Below are 19036 nucleotides of genomic sequence, written 5' to 3'. Positions count from 1 at the left end.
CAGCATTCTCTGGTGGGAGAACTGGAACGTACCCTATGCCCACGGCGTCCATGTGGCTGCAACGGGCCTTGTGCAGTGCATCAGGTATTCCCACCTCAGCTCTTCTAATATTGCTGCTCTCAACCTAATCTACAGCAAGGCTAGCTGCCAGCAAAATGAGAACACGCACTGCCACAGGAGGCTGCAGCTGTCTTTGGTACAGATATCTAGCGGAGGCTAAGGTGGGAATACAGTCAGCATTTTCCCAAGCAAATAAACCCCTCCTTGGTAAGTATGTGATACCTCAGGCATACGTGATGCCTCTGGGACATTTAGCTGGTTAGAAGTGGCTGGAGGGCAGGATGGGATGATACATCTTTTATCACTGCCGGTTTTACTGAGGCAAAACTGAACTGTGAGGATGTGGTAGAGACAGAGGTAATCCAGAGCTGGGTTATTAAAAATATAAAATATATTTATACGTTATAAAACACATTTATATGAATTTTACTATTCTTCATGCAATACTGCTTATGTCAGAGCCACGGTTTTCCTGTGACATACTTTCAAAATCTTTGTTCAAATGATGTTTAGGAGGTCTCCACTGGAGATACAGCTTCTGCCGGTCCCCTCAGGAGAGTGGTGCACAGTTCTTTCCCCTAGAAAGTTTTCCTTTTACCTAGCCTTAGTATTTTCCTTACTAGATGATCTGAGGATGTAGGATGATGTGAAACAAACAGTTCCCATGCCTGGTCCTGTGTAGGCTCCATGAACAGGCAAGTCCTGAGGAAGTCAGGCATTCAACACTTCCATTTACTGTACTTACATATTTAAAACTTGAAGTATTTCTACTCAAGACTCCAGGCCATGTAAGGATATTAGCAACATTTAATGAGTTCAGCAGGAGTTGCCAGTAGGCAGTGCTTAACGAGAGTAAAGGCAGTAGCTGCGAGTTAAAGCAACTGTAAGTGCTTTGCTCACAAATCTCCATGGAATTAGAGAGCCGTACCTGCCCTCACTCCACTTTGTTCCTTTCACAAAAAAACTCCTGGAAAAAGAAATCCACAACCATTTTCTCCATTTCTTCCTAGTTCAAAGAATTTGAGCTTAATATCTCTGTGACCTTTCAGTTTTATATTGCCTAACTGAAGCAGAGAAGCTATTTTCTTCTTTAAGATGAGCTTCCCTTTCCTTGCAGGCTCATTTAGGCTTAGGACTAATGTAGCACAGCACAGAATACCACAAGGATTTGATATTTTGCAGCGCTGTTCGCAGTTAACCATTCCTAAATTTTTTAACAGTGAATCACACCGTCTGGGATGCTGTCTCTAAAATACCCTCCTCTCCCATCCCTTGACAGCCGTAGAAATAGGGGGATGTGATCCTGAGAAAGGTTTAAGTATAGGTTTAACTTCTTAAATACAAAGACAGACTTTGAAAACAGGAGGAGCCATTGGCTAGTGCACTTTTCGTTACATCCTAAAAACAAGTTTGTGCTTTTAGTCTATGCTTGGGAACTTTTGTCAACTTTCTAGTGCCCGCCAGTGACTCTGCTGGCATTATACAGCGCTGTGTTCCAGAACAGCAGTGCGCACTATTGTTCATTAAGAAAAATATGAGGAAAACTCATGATTCAAATCTGCCTACTGCCTCTCCTTCCCCCAGGAAAATAAAGGAAGGACACCAGCTATATTGAGTGTAATGACTAATACTACTGTTCTCTAATCAACACTGAAAGATGGGGAAAGATTTCTTTTGAAGGACAGCTTTTGCTCAGTTGCGAAGTCTCCTTTGATTAACTTGTTCTCTGAGGATGAGTAATGTGGTTTTAATTATTTTTAGTTTAGTTCAAGGTTATTAATCATCTTCAAGCTAACAACAAACATAGCAGTTCACCAGTATTTCGTGTCATTTGCGGTACATCTTCTGTTCCAAATGCATGTTTTTCTTTGCCATGCTAAATGATATTGATTTCTATGTATGGTGGTGGAGGCTGCCACTCAGCAACTGCTGTTTTCAGGAGACTAACTTTCTTTGACTAAAATCACTCTTTATAGGGAATCCCTCTAGACTCCCCTGAATCCATGACAGACCTCATTAGGGGTTATTTACTTTACGTACAGATTAATGGCATTGAATGAATTCATGCCTGGGAAATAGAATGATGTAACCATTTTCCTAGAAAGCGTTCTTGTGTTTGGTGGCAAGGGGACATATTACTCCCGAGCAGTAAACCTCCACTGCTGGCAAATTGGAGTTACGTTACCGAAAGTGACCATCCAGCCGCATTAAGTCACTAAGAGCTTTGCCTTTGACATCAGTGGAGTCAAGCATTTATTTTAGAGCTATTCTGTTTTTCAGCTATGTGCTCTCAAAGAAGTCAAATAAATTGCTGTATTTCAGGTTAACAGTAATGTTTTTGGATGAAAGCTATTATATTACTGTAGAATGTTTATAATGATGAAGAACCCATAAAAACCAGTATGGGCATATCATCAGCAGATCACACAAAGAACATCCTTTACCTCGAAAACAGATTTTTGTCCTAACTCTTCAACACTGGGTTTTTTAAACATAATTTTCTCAGTGCTGAATAAATATGTTTGCTGTTTTCATAAGCAGACTTTTAAGCCCGTATTCCTATATTTACCTTTTAGCTTAAGCTCTGAAATAATTACATAAAAATATTCTACATTAGGGAAGAGGCAAAGAAACTGAGCACATCTGAAAATGAACGGTACATAAGGAGCAGTCCTTTACTCAGAACAGAACTTGCAGAACCAACCTGAGGAGATATGAAGGTCAATAGCTATATTCAAAACAGGGTTGTTTACTTTCTGTAGAAGAGAGATTTGAATAGATAATGTTCCTGACAATGACTTTCTTTTCACTGTGAAAAGGTTTTTTTTTCCAGAGAGGAAATTTTTTTTTCCCAGAGAGGTAAGTGAAGCATATAAAGATATCTCCCTGTGGAGTCCTCAAGAAAAGCAAACAAAAAAAAAAGCAAAAAATCACCAACCAACCTAACACTCCCCCCAAACCACCTTAAATTGCTATAATCAGGTAATGAGATAAGATTATTCATATAATTCCTTGCTCATACTTCTTGACGATTATATTTTGGGGCAAGTTATTATTGCTTCTAGATTTTTATATCAGAAAGCTAACTAAAGGCAATTACACAGTGGTAAAACATTCATTTCAGGCAGTTAGAACAAAACCGATCTATATATTTTAGTGTAATCTCAGGAGCTGCTGAGATTTATAAAAAACTGTTTTCACTGTAGGGCGAAACATCTTAGAGAAGCACACAAAATTAAATACAATTAACTCCTTTATCTAAAAAATTATGGGACCCAAATACAAAGTGAATAATATACTTGCACATGGTAGCAAAAAAACCCCCAGGAAATAGAATTGCACTACAGTGAAAAATATAATATTAATATTTCAGAATTTAAACATATCTATAGATTACCATAGTTTATATTTCAGCAACAGTGATCAGTCTTGACCAATCCAGTTAGCTCCAGAGATTAAAAACAGATTTTGAAAGTGGAAAGAGAAGGCTCAATCCTGCAACATCCTAGCAACTTCTGGTTGCGTTAAGCACTGTAAATGCCTAAGAAATTCAAGAAAGACCAAAGGCGGCGTTTATATATATTTAATGTATTTACATAATGAGCTCAGTAGACACATACCTGAAGTTATGAAATCACATAGGAGTTTCTGCAGACAATCTTCATTCCCAGTGAGGAAGGTTGAGCCCAGTTCTGTCTGAAATCAGAGAGAGCCTTTCCTCTGGCATTGCAAGCGTCAGAGACTGATTTTTGACTTTACAAGAGACCATCACAAATATCTAGTCTGACCTTTCCATAAAGCAGGCCAAAGAATTTTGCTCAATAGCTTGGGATCTTTTAGAAAGACAGCAATGCTGGCTTTCCAAGTCATGGAGATTGTAATCCAATTTTGTTTAAGTGATTAATTGCCTCAGCTGTTGCAGAAATGCATTTTATTAGAAGATAGAGATGTATCAGGCCATGAGGCCACAAGAAGGAAATGCTTTGTGCCATCTTTAATCATAAAAAATAAGAATCAGCCACTTCTCTTTAGACTAAGTAGCCCTAAGTACTTTATTGAAATTAAACGTACAAAAAAAAAATAAAAACAGTAATACTGCTTTATAATTACAGTCTTTTGCCTCCAAACACCCCTGCAGCGGGAAGTTCAGCTCGGTCTGTTTAAGGAGGGCATGTTCCAGAGTTTGGGGAGCCCAGGAGCTGGCAGTGGAAGGCGACGAGGCGCACGCAGTCGGGGACGTCGCTGTGCCCACGAGGGGCGGCGCGGGCTGCGGCCGCCGGGCAGCCCCAGCCCGCGGCTGCCCCGGGGGCAGCGCGGGGCAGGTGCCTCAGGGCTTCCTGCGCGACCGCGGTGATGAGAGCCGCCAAGCCGCGGGCCGGCTCGCGTCCCGCCAGCGCCCGCTGTGGAGCCCAGGCAGCGAAACTCCCTCTTCTCGTCCCAGGCCCGGCATCTTTCTGGATGTGACCGAGCAGGGCCCCCGCCCCCCACGCTGCGACGGGCCGTGAGAGCTCTTCCCATCGCTCCCGAGGCACGAAACAGGCAGCACGAAGGGCTCCCGCGCTCGCCGAAGCCGTGCTTCCCGCCTGGCGCCTCACCGCCCCGCGGGGCACCTCTGCAGGGTGCGGGCACCGGCCCGGAAGGGCTAAGGCGCCCGAGCAAACTTTCCCCCGTCCTTGACGAGACGGACTTCGTTATCCTCTCGGCACAATATGCAGTTCCGACTGATATTTACTGGGCTCTGCATGACCCGTCTCTGTTGTCTTCAGCGTGCTTAATTGGAATTATCGAGCGGCGCCTGGCTTTGACAGGCTGGGATTCACCCCTGTTGGGACAGTCCTCGCCTGCCCGGTTTGGCCTGCTTCTGCGCAGCCTTGGGCTAATCAGGCAGGATTAAGCTGCACCGTCAGAAGTCAGGGGCCCCTTAACAGTTTTCCAGCACAAGCAACACCAAATTAGTGTTTTGTAATAGGCTGCACGCTGTTTTGTAATAAGAAAATATGGATGATTCTATTTATTCCCTCTTGCTCCTGCAATGATAAGAACTGTTCTAATTCATTATTAATTTGTTCCAACTATTTCTGGTCATTCTAAACTATGAATAACTTTAGCTGTGCCATTAGCAATACCTCAGAACTGCAGACAGATTTTAGCTTTTGAACACAGGCACATGGGAGTCCCACTGTGTCTGAAGGTGTACCCAAACTTCTACCACGTCCGAGCACATGAACTGGTACTTGCTGCTCACACTGGATTACAACTTCATTTAAAACGACCTAGAACACAAAGATGTTGTGGTCGTTATTTGTCTGCTATAAATTATTGCAGCTTGGCAGCTTTCTGTGAGACTTTGCATATTCAAGCCACTAAGGACTTACTTCAGCTTTTTTAGGATTGACCCAGAACACCAAAACAGGTAGAAGTGAGAGCGAGGGGGAGAGTAGGCCTGCATCTGTTGCCATAGATGAGCAGTTGCCACCACTTTTATTCTGCAGAATAAAATATTTCTGCTTTTATTTCATTCCCTGCAGACTCACAAGTTGGTAAGTGTTTTCTTACTCACTTACTTACCTATTTATAACAAAGTATTGTCTTACTTTCCAGATAAGTGATCAATCCAAGTTCCTTTGTCAAAACCTGCTAAGGAAATAACTTTTTTCTTCTTTTGTAGAACATGAATTTACTTGTGGGAAAATCAGGTGAAAGACAGGAAGATTATAAATAGGTGTATTACTTGTCCAAGGAAATGATCTGTCACGTCTTTCCAGTGCCACTGCGCATGCATAGTGTGACAGCAACACCATGGGGAACCAAGTCCGCTGTTCAGTTTTTTGTGAATCTAGAAAGTGCTTTTCTTGCCTGTGTGTTTTGATAGGAATGACTCTTCCATTGCTGTTTTGTTGTCCTGGTCATTCGGCTTGGCTGACTGAAAGGAAACCTGCCATATAAGATCAAACACTGAACTTTTGTGTAGGTGGGTAGGCAATCCAGCAGGGCACAGACAACCCACTAGTCTTGTCTCTCACCACTAACTCTAAGAAGGGGCAAGAGAAGGATGACCACACTCCTGTTACTCCCACGCTGCTGTTTTGAGAAGTGTTATGGCTCATCTCTTAAGAAAAGAAAAGAAAAATAAAATATTTCTTCTTCCCAGAGTGTATTTAAGATAGTTTCTTACAGTTTGCTTTGGAACAGAGCTATGGTGACGGAAGACAACAAGACTTTATCTGAAGAATTTGCCGTGGGATGTGGCCAGCTAACCCTGTTAGTCACCTGTGAAATGACTCCAAGGGACCTGGCCACCAGACAAGGCATCTGAATCAGGTCTAAGCATTTCCCTTCACTCTTAGTATTTTAGAGTTGAATTTTGTGTTTCAGACCCTCCACGGTATGTGTCTTGAGACGGTTTCAGTCCAGATACTGTCCTCAATTGTTACTCTCGAAGTCTTCTGTAGTTTGTGCCTCTTTCCTAGAATCTCCTGAGTGAATAAACTTTCTGGATTACAGCTTTATTCTTTGTGAGAGTTGAGAAAACATGCATATATATATATGCTTTTCACAGAGCTCCTAAATATGCTGCTGCTATTAGTTAAAGAAGAAGGCACAAGGGGGGGGCAGTTAAAAAAAAAAAAAAAAAAACAACTCTGTAAATGAAACACAGCCCTCTCTGTCTCTGAGTCTGTTTGGGTCTACTGGGCTGGAAAGTGGGGTTTTCCTGCCTCTGTTGCAGGTGCCATGTCTCAGAGAGAACTGCTGAAAATATCTGACAGGACATAGTTCCTGGTGCGTGAGCTTTAATAACTTCTGTTCTGCTGGGTGATCCCCTAGATAGCTGTTATCAGGTGGCCACAGATACAGCTGAGTGGCTTCACTGACAAGATAATCTCCCTTCTGGCAAGGCAGTTCCTCCCAGGCACTAACTCATCAGCATTCAGTACAAGACGGAGGCCTGAAGGCAGGGAAAGGATGAAGGCCAGCACTACATTCATAACATCGATGCAAACTTACACAGAGTTCACCAGCCTACAGGTCTGCAGCAGCTTCCCTAAGCCATCTCAGTAAGACATCAGCCCTGGTGAAAGATGACTATGAGATAGTTGATAAACCTGCTTGTGTGTGTGCATGTTCATGTGTGTGTGAGAGACGGCTGGGTTGGTAGGACTGTTTGCTTTTGAGAAGGAAGAGTTCACTCTTTTCTGTATGGTCAGAAAAATATATGAGCTTTCATCGTGAAATTAGTTATTCTGGGTCTGGCTTTTCAGGATTCTCACGAAAGACACGTCTCAGGTGAGACGTACTGAGAAACAGGTAGAGTGGCTGGGCATCTGACAAGTGCTTCCTGCTTTATGGACTGGCAACAAAGTCCCTGACAGTTTGATAGATTGCTCTCGGTATCATATTCTTTTTATAGAAATATGCATAAATACGCATAAAAGGGGTTTCTGAAGGGTGGAAAAGATACCCATCATGGTACATGATCAAATATGTTCCTTTGAATTAAACCTATGGCAGCAGGTTTTAGAGCAATCAGTCTCAGTCATGCTTATCAAGGCTTGGAGGATGTAAGCCCTACTGGAAATACCTATAGAATTATAATGCTCTAGTTAAGAAAATAGACATTTAAAATAGCATACTCAGATAAATTAAAAGGCTAATTTAAGCTGATAGAGAAAGATGAAGGAAGTTCTCCAGTGAAAAACCTATTTTCCTTCAGATGCAGCTTTAGGAGTTTGCCTTAGAGGCAAGTATTATAAACCTTAAATCCCTTTCAGCCTTGAAATGAGAGCGTTATCTAGAAATTTACGTATATACGGAGGCCAAATTAAAACCTTTACTTATTCAGCTTGAACTGTAATCATGTTGTATGCATATTCATGTTGTACATACCCCCATGAAGTAGACAGAGATGTTACAAGAGTTTTATTGGCATGAATCATTTGCGAGTTACTCACCCTAAACGAGTGTCTAGAAGCTGTATTTTTGCAAAGCATACTGGCCAATGCTTTGCATTGAGAGTCTGTGTACACTGTAAACCTAGGGGAGGCTTAAGGCCGTTAAGAATGGTCTGGAAGTTTAGTCCTTTTTGCCGGAATTTGTATCTCGGTATTGCTTGAGCCCGATATCCTGGTAATTCTGTAAGGAACGGGAGGAGAGGGGATGGAGGAGGGGAAATGAGGATGTGTAAACAAAGAGTAGCTGAAAGTAGCCTCTCTAAAGTGAAAATAGCCACAGCTTTAAAATCCACTGCCCGCGATTCTGGTCACTCTGGAAAGATGGAATATGTCTTTCCCATTCCCTAGGAAGAGTGTGCAGTTCAAGGCCGTGTAGTGAAGCTACCCGTCTAATCCCTGCTGTGCCCGGGTCTAGCAAGTCTGTATTTACACCTGCTCTCACAGAGCCGTTTCGAAGGACAACAAAAAAATCCAAAACCCCCTCCCCAAAAGGTGCTTTTGCAACGAGGGACAGCGGGAGGCATCCCTTCCCCGGCGGCGAGTGTCCTCGCCCGGGGCTCCCCGCCGGATCCGCGGCCGCCGTGGCTCGCCGAGCCCCCGCGGAGAGGACGGCTCGGCTCAGCCCGGCCCGGCCCGGCCCGGCCCGGCCCGGCGCGGCCGCCCCGACGGGCGCCGCTGGAGGCGGCGGCGCTGGAGGCGGCGCGTCGTGCGGCGGCCGCAGGGGCGCTGCCTGCCCGCGCGGTGGCGCCCGCCGTTCACGGACGGTGCGCGCTGGCTCAGCGCCCGCCGCGCCCCGCGCTCCGCGCCCGCGGAGCCACCCGCCCGCGGGATCCCCCGCCGCCGCCGCCGGCCGCGGCCCGGCTGCCTGCGGGAAAGGCGATTTCCACCCCGCCGCGGCACTGAGACTTTGCGCCTTGCGCCGTTACTTTCTTCTGTTAAATGACATTTCCGCATTTTACACGCCCAACACGAAGCAATAATTAAAACAACGTCCTGGTGTATGTTGCGTGTCTCGTCCCCCCTTCCCTGTAATCACGTCAGTGGCCATTTCTAAGAGAATAATTCATTCACGTTAAATTTCCTTTACCTCCGGAAAATATCGAAACCTTAAATGGCAATAATAGGAATGTAATTGTACGGTATGTCTTTTGTTGTTGTTTTTGAGAAATCGATTTGGGCTCGAATAACTCATCTAAACATGTTACACCAAAACCATTCAAATAGGAAACAGGAGAACTAAATTATTGCTGCTTCCTGAACTCTCTGCTTATGATCCTAATAATTAAAATGCGCAGTAATGGCTCCTGCAGCCTCTATTTCTTTGGGTAATTCTCGGAAATGAAGGGCTGACTTTCGACCACTGAGGGAGGAGAGCGCGGAGACGAGCGAAATACCCAGGGGTTTGGTTGCCAGCCGGGGGTCCTCGCCTCCCACCACGTCACTTGGGGGAAAATAATCCCGGCGGCGGGGAACACCTCGGAAAGAGGATTTCCTTAAGAGTCCCTCCGCAAATTAACTTTTTCCCCCACCTTTTTTTTTTTTTTTTTTTTTATCTAGCAATCCTCCCCTCTTCCCCGTGTGCGTGCTCCGCTGAGCCCGGGCGCGCAGCGGCGCTTTGCAGCAGGCGGGGAGGGGAAGGGGTCGGACCCGGGCGGCGGCGGTGGGAACCACCCCCGCGCTCCCAGGCTGGCAGCGGGCCGGGCCCCGGGGGCCGCGGCGGCCGCGCGTGGGCCCGTCCCCGCGGCTGCCGTGGGGCTGCGGCGGGCGGCACACACGGAGCGCTTGCGGCACTGCTGGTTTCCCCCCTGGGGGGAGGGAGCGCGGAGAGGAAGAGTTGCGTAATGATAACAACACTAATAATAATAAAATAAGAGAAGGGGGAGCAAGAGAAAAGGACCCCCTCCCAAGTCTCCGTGGAAATGCGGGTCCCCCGTTGGGGTTGCTCCGCCGGCGCTCGGCCCCCGGGCCGGCTCCGAGCTGCGGGCACAGCCGGCCCCGAGGAGTAGTGCGGAGCCAAGCCCGGGGCGGGGGCGGGGGTGGGGGTGGGAGGGAACCCCGGCCAAGCCCGGGGGACCCCCCCCAAGCCCACCCCTAACCTTTCTCCCCTGCCTCATGCTCCCTTCCCACGGCAGGTAAAGCTTGACCGTGGCGAACATCCTTTTAAGCTTGTGGGATTGCTTGGGTTTTTATTGTTTTTTATTATTATTATTACTTTTTTATTTTTGGGGGGAAGCATGAGTTGGTGTTTATGAGAAGCTTTATGACTCCTGATAAGCTCATCTTCGAGGACGACACAGAACTGTGTTCCTTGAGGAATTGGGGTGGTGACGTCTTTTCTGATACCCGATTATTACGTGACTGGAAAAAAAAAAAAAAAGCATTTGATTCATGAATAAAAATCCGGACACCACCACGGGGGCAACAAACAATATTGCCCGTCCTCTAAGGTAACATGCAGGCAAATGTTTACGAAGAGGGCTCTTGCTGAAGCGGGGTGTTTGCAAAGATTTTGCTGCTAATTGCGGATCAGACGGAAGGCTGCGGAAGGCTGGTCAAGTTTGGAGCCACCGAGCAGGAAGAGAAAAAGAGGAGAAAGCTGAAGGCTCTCAGTGAGGGGAGAGATCTGGGGAAGACAACATCTCAAGCAGCCAGCCCTCGGCTCCCCTCCTCCTCTCCCTCCCGGGCTCACTCGCTCTCTTCCCGCTTCCCCTGTGTTCGCTTCTCCGCCGACATCTCGCTCCGTCCCTCTTTCTTTCTGTCCCTTCCTCGCAGACTCCACTTCAGATCTGTGCTACTACCTGCAAACTTTTTGTTCTTTGTGTTTTACCTTTTTTTTTTTTTTTTTTTTTTTTTTTCCGGAGTGGATTCCCTTTAAATCAGCAAACAAGTAACTGCTGCCTTTGCATCTTCTTCATCCCGTGGGTCCTTCGCCCACCGGAGAGGCGATGCCACGAGGGTTTTAACACCTTTCGGCCGCAACTTGGGAGACAGCTGTATTTTTCTCCCCCATTTTTTTAATTTTTATTTTTTTTAAGACCTACCTTTTGGTTTCGCAGCCAAACGCTCTTAGTGCCAGGTGTTTAGAGTTTAATGGTAAGGACACAAGCCGGCTCTGCGGGCCTTCCCTGCGCCGGCGGCCGGTCGCGGGGCGGGCGGGCGCCGACGGGGCGGGCGGCGGCAGCTGCGCGCTGCTCCGCGCTGCTTCGCGCCGCTCCGCACCGGGCGTCCTGCGGACGGCGCTCGGCTCCAGAGGCCGCGCTGCCTCCCTCTCCGGCGGGCTCGGCGAGGGGCTTGGTGGGTCGTGTTTTTTCCCCTTTTCCCATTTTTTCTTTTCTTTTTTTCTTTCTCTTTTTCTCTCTTTTTTTTTTTTTTTTTTTTTTTTTTGACCGAATTTCTCCTTTCCCTCCCACACAGAGTGGCAATGTGTAGCAAGCGATCCTAGCACTCCTCGTCTATGGTATAATAATGCATTGCAGCGTCTACTGCTCACCTGCGGCTGGACTTCAGTACCCGGCGCTCAGGTAGGTCCGCCCTCGCCCCGGGGGCTCCTCCGGGACCCCTGCAGGCCCCTGCTGCCCTCAGCTTGCTAAGGGAAGGGAACACTTGCAAGGGAGGAAAGGGAAAGGGTATGGGGGAGGGAGTCACCAACGAAACCCCCTCCACTTCGTCCGTGAGCCCACCCCCTCCACCTGAGGAGAGGGGCCGCGGGGTGGAAAAAACCCTGCGTCGCGGATATAAAAGAGGGAAGGGGGAAGGGGGGTACCCCGCCAGGCTGCTGCCCTAACTTCGGGGAGGCGAGGCAGTGCCCAGGATCCCAGCGCTGATAATCCGCGGCCGCGGCAGGGGGATCTCGCTCTGGTGGGTCTCGGCCGGCGGATGCCTCCCCTCGGCGGGGCGGCCCGGCCCGGAGGGCGCCCCCGGGCTGCGCGGCTTGTCTGCAGCCGGCCCGGGACACCGCGGGCATCGCCCGCCCGGACGGGGAGCCCGGGCGGCAGCGATGCGAGCGCTGCTGGGGCTCACGGAGCCGCAGTGGGGGCTTACGGCGCTTCAGTCTCTTCCCCGCCGTGTCGGTGTTTATACTAGCTCCCCCCTTACGGGGAAAAGCGGCTGGCAAGATTGTTTGGTTTTCTTTTAAATATGTGTTGTATCTGTCCGGCGGTGGTTTGCTGGTGCCTGTCTTGTCCCTTCCCCCCGGGGATGCGGGGGCGTTTGGAGCCTGTCGTGTTTGCGGGCAGGACTGGGGCAGCCCCGGCCGGGTCGGCACAAGCGACTTGACCGCGCTGGGCCGCGGCTGAGCGCGCAGGACGCCCGGTCTAGAGCACCCTGGTCCCACCATGCTGGTAGCCCGCGGGGCTGGGGGTGTCGCGGGGGCTGGGGGGGGGTTTTGGGGCGCGGGGCTGTTGTTTGAAGTGCCGGGATGTCCTCGGGGGGCCGTCACTGTGCGGCTCAGCCGTGAGCGGGGGCAGGCGCCGGGTGCCCCAGGCTGTGCGCAGAGGGGGTCCCTGCTCGGACTCGGAGGTGTCCTCGCAGGCAGCGGGCCTCGCCGCGGAGCCCGTCGGGCCTGGCCCCGGCAGCCCCGTCATCTGCCCGCCGCGGGGCCGCAGGGCGGCCGGCAGCGGCAGGCACCCGGCTGGCTTCATTCAAGCGCCTGAATTAGCAGAAGTGAAACACTTTAGCGGCATCTATTATTAATACCCCCGCTAAAGCTCACAGACAAAAATAGCTGCCTGTAACGTACCATGACCTACATCGTACTGCGGAGAGAGCGGAGGGGAGGGATGGGCGGGGGGGGGGGGGGGGGGGGGGCCGGGGCACAAAACTCGGGCGAGCTCAGCGGGCAGAGACAGCCGGCAACGAAAACCAAAAGCAGGCGCAAGCGCCGGGCGCTGCGCGGGGCAGCGCGGGGCGCGCAGCGCAGCCCGCGGGCTGCCGGCTCCGTCGGGGGGGCTGCTGCGCCCCGGCGTGCGCGTGTGCGTGTGTGTGTGTGTGAGCGCAGCCGGTGCGGGAAGCACCAGGCACGGCTCTGGCAGCGCTGGGCTGTTTCTGGTGTTGGGGGCGGGGGTATGTTTTTTTTTTTTTTTTTTTTTTTTTTTTCCTTTCTTTTTTTCTGCCTTGGATCACGTCTGGCGGCGGGTGTGTTTCCTCCCGCGTGGAGGGCGGGGATGGGAAGCGGCGGAGCGGGTTGGCGGGCGGGTGCGGGGAGGGACGGGGGCTCCCGGGGCTGCCTTGTCCGCTGCCTCGGCGGCTCCGCCGCGGGGAGCGGCGGCGCCGGGAGCCCGGGGCCCGGGGCCGGGCGGGCGCAGAGCCCCGCGCCCGGCTCACTCCTTCCCCTCGCTGCTCTCGTTGCCAGGCTGGAAGATGAAGTCTATGACGAGGACGGGAACACTCTGCAGGACTTCGCCTACGACCAGGAGCCCCTCGGTATAGCGAACCCGTCCTCCATGATAGGCGAGATGTACACCTGGTATTACCCACCGGAAAAGAGGTGACTGGAAGTCGCGGGGTGGCAGGAATGAATTTTGAACCGGGAGCAAAACGGGTCTGTCCGAACCGATTGGGGAAAAAAAAAAGACCCAACAAGCAAACAGGAAAAAAAATAAAAAAAGAAAAATCCCGAACCCAAACAAACGATCGAGCTACGCGGGTCCGGTTCTCCTGCCCGGCCGCCGGAGTAAAGACCAGAAGATGCCGAGAAGCCGCCTTACCTCCTGCAACGCGGGGGCAGGGAGCGGGGCGCAACCTGCGCCGGGGAAGCCTAGCGCTGCTCCTAGAAACGGAGCAGAAACGCCAGGCGGGCGCGGAGCCGAGGAAGGAGGCGGGGAGGCTCTGGGTGGGGAAGGGGGACCCCGGGGGACCGCGGGGAGAAGCCGCTCGCCAGGAGGGAGGGACGGTGCTCGCCAGCCCGGCTCTGCGCGCCCCTGCGGAGCCCCGCTCCGCGCCTCGCCGCTCATCTATGGGCTTTTCCCTCCGCCCAGGCACGCCGATGGGATCTTCAACAAAGCCTACAGGAAACTCCTGGGTCAGTTATCTGCGAGGAAATACCTGCACTCTCTGATGGCCAAGCGGGTCGGGTAAGGATTTCTTGCCCTTTCTTTGCCGCGGTGGGCGTTGTTGCTGCTGCTGCTGCGGCAGGAGCTGCTTAAAAGGCCGCGGCTGGAGGAAACAAAGCTCCCCGGACCGTGGCTGGGAATTTGTTGCGCCAGCCGGGTGGCTGCGGGGCACGGGCTGGGGTCAGTGCCCGGGGCCGCCCGGCCCCGGCCGGGAGCCGGCGCGGGGGCAGCGTGAGCCGAGCTGTCAGCGCCGGGCTCCGCGGCGACTCGTTCGTTTTGCGCGTGTATACGGATTTTAGGTGTGTCCCTAGATGCATTTCGTGCAACCGGGTTATTTAAAACTAAGAAGTTGGGCGGCCTCCCGGCCTTGCCGGGCGGGGAGTCTCTCGGAAGAGGCCGCCGGCGGCTCGGCCGCGCCGGGGCATTTGGCTACAGCCCGCTCCGCCGGCCAGACCCGGCGGCCCCGCGCGCTGCTCGGCAGAGCGCTGCTTGGCGCCCCGAAATCAAGGCGCGGGGAGAGCAGCTAACCCGCCGCAGTGCATGAATAGCGCCTGGCGCGGACGTGCCGTGATGCGCCGCCGCCGCCGGCTCCCGGCCCCCGCTTTGGGAGCGGGTTTAGGGGGCTCCTTTGACTTCCCGCCGCAAAACGTGTTGCGCCGGGGGCGGCGGCGGCCTGGCGGCGGGAGGCACCGGCGTGCGCGGCGCGCAGCGGGCAGCGCGCAGCGGGCAGCGCGCGGCGGCTCGGTCCGCGCCCTCGCGCAGCGCGGAGCAGAGCGGGGCTGCGCGGGGCGGCGCGGCGCGGCGCGGGGCGGCCCCTCCTGATGCAGCTGTGCTTCTCGGCCCTTGCAGCGGTGCCAGCAGCGGCCTGGGGGACGAGGCGGAACCGCTCACCAAGCGGCACATAGACGGCATCTTCACGGACAGCTACAGCCGCTACCGGAAACAAATGGCTGTCAAGAAATACTTAGCAGCCGTCCTGGGGAAAAGGTATAAACAAAGAGTTAAAAACAAAGGACGCCGAGTAGCGTATTTGTAGCGATGAGTAACCAGCCACTCCTGTGTATACAAAGTCCTAAGAGAGAGAGAGAGAGAGAGAGAAAGAGAGAGAGAGAGAGAGAGAGAGAGAGAAAGAGAGAGAGAGAAACCCAACAAAAAAAAATTTCAAAACAAAAACAAAAGTCATTTCCAAACTGACTGAACAATCACCGCTCCTGTGTTATCTAAACATGTATTTATGTATGAAGTAAAGCCATTAAATGAATATTTTGATAATAATATTGTTTTTCTTTTGTACAAAAGCACTAGAGAAACGCACAGATCTACTTTGTGGACCAATCATTAAGTTATATATAATATATAAATATATATATATAAATACTACTACGAATACTAAAGAACAAATCTTCATATAAAGTCTGCACAAGAACAAGAATTCGCCTGAGCTGTTTATGTTTTTATATAAAATAAATAGAAAAAAAGGACAATCATTGTTTTGAATATTACTCCTATTTTTGTAATGGAAATTAAAAGGATAGTATTTTTATCCGCGACAGGGTTGAAGACATTAATTTTCACCATTTGCTACTGTACATAGAGAAGGATACCCTGCTCCCAGGGGATTATGAGGAAAATGATTTGGGAGAATTGCTGAAGCAGATTCTTCCCCCGGTGAGTCTCAAGGCAGGCTCCTTTGCCACTAGCCTCTCGGAGGGGCATCGTCCCCTTTGCTCCAGATTTCGATTTCTTTCTGCTTTCTTTGATTCCAGTTGTATCTGTATTAGTGTCTCCTCGAACAATGAGTTTAGACAATAATTCTCTTGCGGTGAAAACAACAGCTCGATCCAAATTGTTCATCTCTGTTGACTAGTGGAGGGAGAAATAGTTAAACCCCCCCCAGCAACACCCAAATCAAAAGCAAAAAAAAAAAAAAAAAAAAAAAAAAAAAAAAAAACCCAAAAAACAAAAAAACCCAAAACCCAAACCAAAAACAAACAAGCAAAAAAAAAGCAACCCTTCCCCTCCTAAATTCCGAACCAGCAGCAAGGATAGCAAGCCCCGTGCACTGTTCTTCTTGCTGGCCGGGCAGAGTTGCAGAACAAGCCAAAGCGGAGCTAGGAGCCGTTTGGGAAGAGTGGGGAAGAGCCGAGGGGCGGCCTCGGGGCGCGCCCGGGGCCGCTGCCGCCGCCGCCGCCGCTGCTGCTGCCGGCGCGGCAGGGCGTAGGGACGGTGAGGCCCCCCCCTCCCCCCCCCCCCCCACCTCCGATCCGCTACCCAACTGCCCCGGCAGCTCGGTACTGGACCTGGATGCAAAGTACAGTGTGTTACTCTCCAGTGCTGTCCATGCTTTTCATCATGTGTAACGAGCAGGGTTCTCGCCTTGGCATTTTTCGGTCGGAGTTGCTCTTTTCTTTGACTGTTTTTTCTTGCAGACCTTCCCGCCTCTCATCCACTGTTTAACCCACCTGAGTCACCTTTTTGGGTTATGTTCATTTGGGGGAAAAAAAAGATTGTGAACGCTCTCTCACTCCTTTGTTCTGTTTTATGCAAGCTCTTATTGTAAAAGTTTAGGAACCCCTGTTGTAGCTACCACTAAATAATTATGCACTACTACGAAAGTTTTTGTTCCTTGTTTATTGAGTTTGGAGGTAAAATGTATTTTTCTACATTCTGGCTTATTGCTTAGTAAAATTTATTTCATAAAACAAACTTTTGTCATAAAAGAATGTGTAGTGTTCACCTGTGGTCCGATTTCTAACGAGATAAACCATTTTCACCTCATCTCTCTATGTACGGACTCCTATCTTACCTTCCACCCGGGGGACAATAAGCAGCAGCGCACCCCGCCGGGGGCTCGCCCCGTCCCTTCTCCTGGGAAGGTGGCGAAGGAGGACACGTAGGTATATGCTTCCCTCCAGCTCACCACACAAACCTTAGTGGAGTCTTTTTCCAAAGACACAAAACGAGCCCCTAATTCCAGACGTCGATTGCTTGGGAAAGCGGTCCCCCCCCCAAAAAAAGTCGCGGGGAACCACTGCCGAGAGGGCTCCTTCTCCAACCGCCCCGCTGCGCGGCCGCGGAGGGAGAGGCTCGTCCCTGCAGCCCCCGGCGGCAGGCGCTGCCTGCACTGCCCGCATTGCCGACACTGCCTGTCCGAGCTGCGGGTGCTGCCCGCACAGCCTGTGCAGGCTGCCTGCACTGCCGGCACTGCCTTTTGGGGCTGCCTGCCCCGCCGGCACTGCCTTTTGGGGCTGCCTGCACTGCCGGCACTGCCTTTTGGGGCTGCCTGCCCCGCCGGCACTGCCTTTTGGGGCTGCCTGCCCCGCCGGCACTGCCGCCTGGGGCTGCCGGCACCGCCGGCACTGCCGCCTGGGGCTGCCGGCACCGCCCGCGCGGGCTGCCCGGGTGCAGCGCGGGCAGCGGCCGCCCGCCGCCGGGCGGGCTCGGCGGGGCGCAGTTTGCAGCTTTCGTGCCTTCTCTTCACCTTGTAAATCGCCACGAGTTCGCGGATGGCTATTCAGTGGCCCTACGATGCTGCAACACATCGGCTTGCGTTTTAGTCGTACTTCTTTTGTTCTTCGGCGATGGGCAGAGTTTGCTGTGTTTGTGTCGGCTGTGGTGTAATGACCTAGGGCTCTCTTGACGTTTTATTTATGACCTTGTCAGCTCGAGTTCCGTGGCTAGTTGCAAGCATTACAAAGTGATCACCTAGGTTATCCTCTGTATACTTTTTAGAAACGCCAACAGCCTTACCAAAATTTGAGCAGATTTGAGATACAGTGATAGTTTAGGTAGATGTTAGTCTCGGAGAACTTATTTTGTGTGCAAATGAATATAAAAAGAACTTAAACAAAGTATTATTACACACATGATATCTATAACTAGGACTTTGATAACTGTTATATAAAGTGTGTAAAGTTTGTATTAATAAATTTTTGTAAACAATGAAATTTCGTCTAATGTTTGGGGGAGAGGAATCTAGAATCTAACAGTGAAAGCTGCACTTCATTATAAAATTTGTTTAATTAGTTTATTTTTAAGTAGCATTCTTCTAACTTTTTCACATCTGGGATACATTTTTATCAAGTCTCCACATATTATCATCAAATAACCTCTAACAGTTTTACTGACGGCTATTCCTCTGCTTGAGCAGATTGAACAGAACTTCTGAAGTAGAAGCTAGCTCCACACACATGAGCTAAATGATGTTTTCTAAAACATGCAAACCAAACCGGTCAGTGCCTACAGCCTATCTCCCTAACAGTTCCTGTGCTTAGAAACCGTTGATTTGAAACAGAATCAATGTGTTGGATGAGATCTTCACCTAATTCTCTTTTAATGAACATTCTGCATGCTATAATGTGCTTCATAACATCACCTGTTGGCAATGGTATCATCTTTCTTTGGATTAAAATTTGACTGGGCTACCCTAAAAAATGAAAATGCAACACAACAAGAGTTACCTAGATTTTAAAAAGTAATAGGTGGCCACAGCAAAAAAGCACAGGTGGAGTGGTTTGTCAGCACAAAAGGTCAGAAAATCTGACCTTTAAAATTGAATTTAACTTATCAATAACTGCTTATGGTTATTATTTTTATGATAGCACAAGGGCTTTATTTAAGTAGCAGCAATTTATTTTTTAAGTTAAACTCTATTTCTTTCTCAGAACATCCAATTAAAAGTTAAAGCATGGGAATCAAATGATAATTTCCCAGCTATTTTTTTTAATGTAAGCCCAGTATTGAAATAGATAAAAGTTCTGATCAAATATAGATCAGGTCAAAGACAAATGCGAAGAAATACCTACCTGAGGGTGTGGTGTGGAATGATTTCTCAAGCTGGTAGTGTAGGAAAACCAAGTCACTGTTTCCCAAATACAGCATACAGTGAAAAACTACTACTAGATTCTCAGAACATCCAATTAAAAATTAAAGCATGGGAATCAAATGATAATTTCCCAGCTATTTTTTTTAATGTAA

At 50.0% G+C, this 19036-nt stretch overlaps 1 protein-coding gene and 1 long non-coding RNA gene across 4 annotated transcripts; one reads left to right on the top strand and one right to left on the bottom strand.

Moving 5' to 3' along the window:
- The first annotated feature begins 7008 nt into the window (after positions 1–7008).
- Positions 7009–15334, top strand: ADCYAP1 (adenylate cyclase activating polypeptide 1). 3 transcript variants are annotated; one of them, XM_062570199.1, is made up of 5 exons: positions 7012–7086; positions 11424–11530; positions 13360–13494; positions 13985–14080; positions 14909–15334. In XM_062570199.1, exons 2-5 carry the CDS (start codon positions 11475–11477, stop codon positions 15093–15095), a joined length of 474 nt encoding a protein of 157 aa, XP_062426183.1. In that variant the 5' UTR covers positions 7012–7086; positions 11424–11474; the 3' UTR covers positions 15096–15334. The 3 variants fall into 3 exon arrangements, with proteins under 3 accessions (XP_062426182.1, XP_062426183.1, XP_062426184.1); XM_062570200.1 differs by lacking the exon at positions 7012–7086 and adding an exon at positions 11244–11303; XM_062570198.1 differs by lacking the exon at positions 11424–11530 and having other exon boundaries at positions 7009–7115.
- LOC134137343 (uncharacterized) lies at positions 10168–11661 on the bottom strand. Its single transcript, XR_009957669.1, has 2 exons — positions 11500–11661; positions 10168–10367 (listed from the first exon to the last, which is right to left on the bottom strand). It is a non-coding gene; the product is annotated as an uncharacterized LOC134137343 (long non-coding RNA).
- Positions 15335–19036: the final 3702 nt, after the last annotated feature.

The sequence above is a fragment of the Rhea pennata genome, chromosome 2, assembly GCF_028389875.1.
Source record: "Rhea pennata isolate bPtePen1 chromosome 2, bPtePen1.pri, whole genome shotgun sequence".
Lineage (NCBI taxonomy): Eukaryota > Metazoa > Chordata > Aves > Rheiformes > Rheidae > Rhea > Rhea pennata.
Note: the sequence above shows the minus strand (reverse complement) of the source record. Positions and strands in the feature narration are given on the sequence as shown.

Coding starts and splice junctions, on each gene's coding strand:
- ADCYAP1 (XM_062570198.1), top strand. CDS start 7,024: ATGAAGGCCAGCACTACATTCATAACATCGATGCAAACTTACACAGAG. Junction 7,116..13,359: donor AGCTTCCCTAAGCCATCTCA/GTAAGACATCAG, acceptor TCTCGTTGCCAG/GCTGGAAGATGAAGTCTATG. Junction 13,495..13,984: donor TATTACCCACCGGAAAAGAG/GTGACTGGAAGT, acceptor CCCTCCGCCCAG/GCACGCCGATGGGATCTTCA.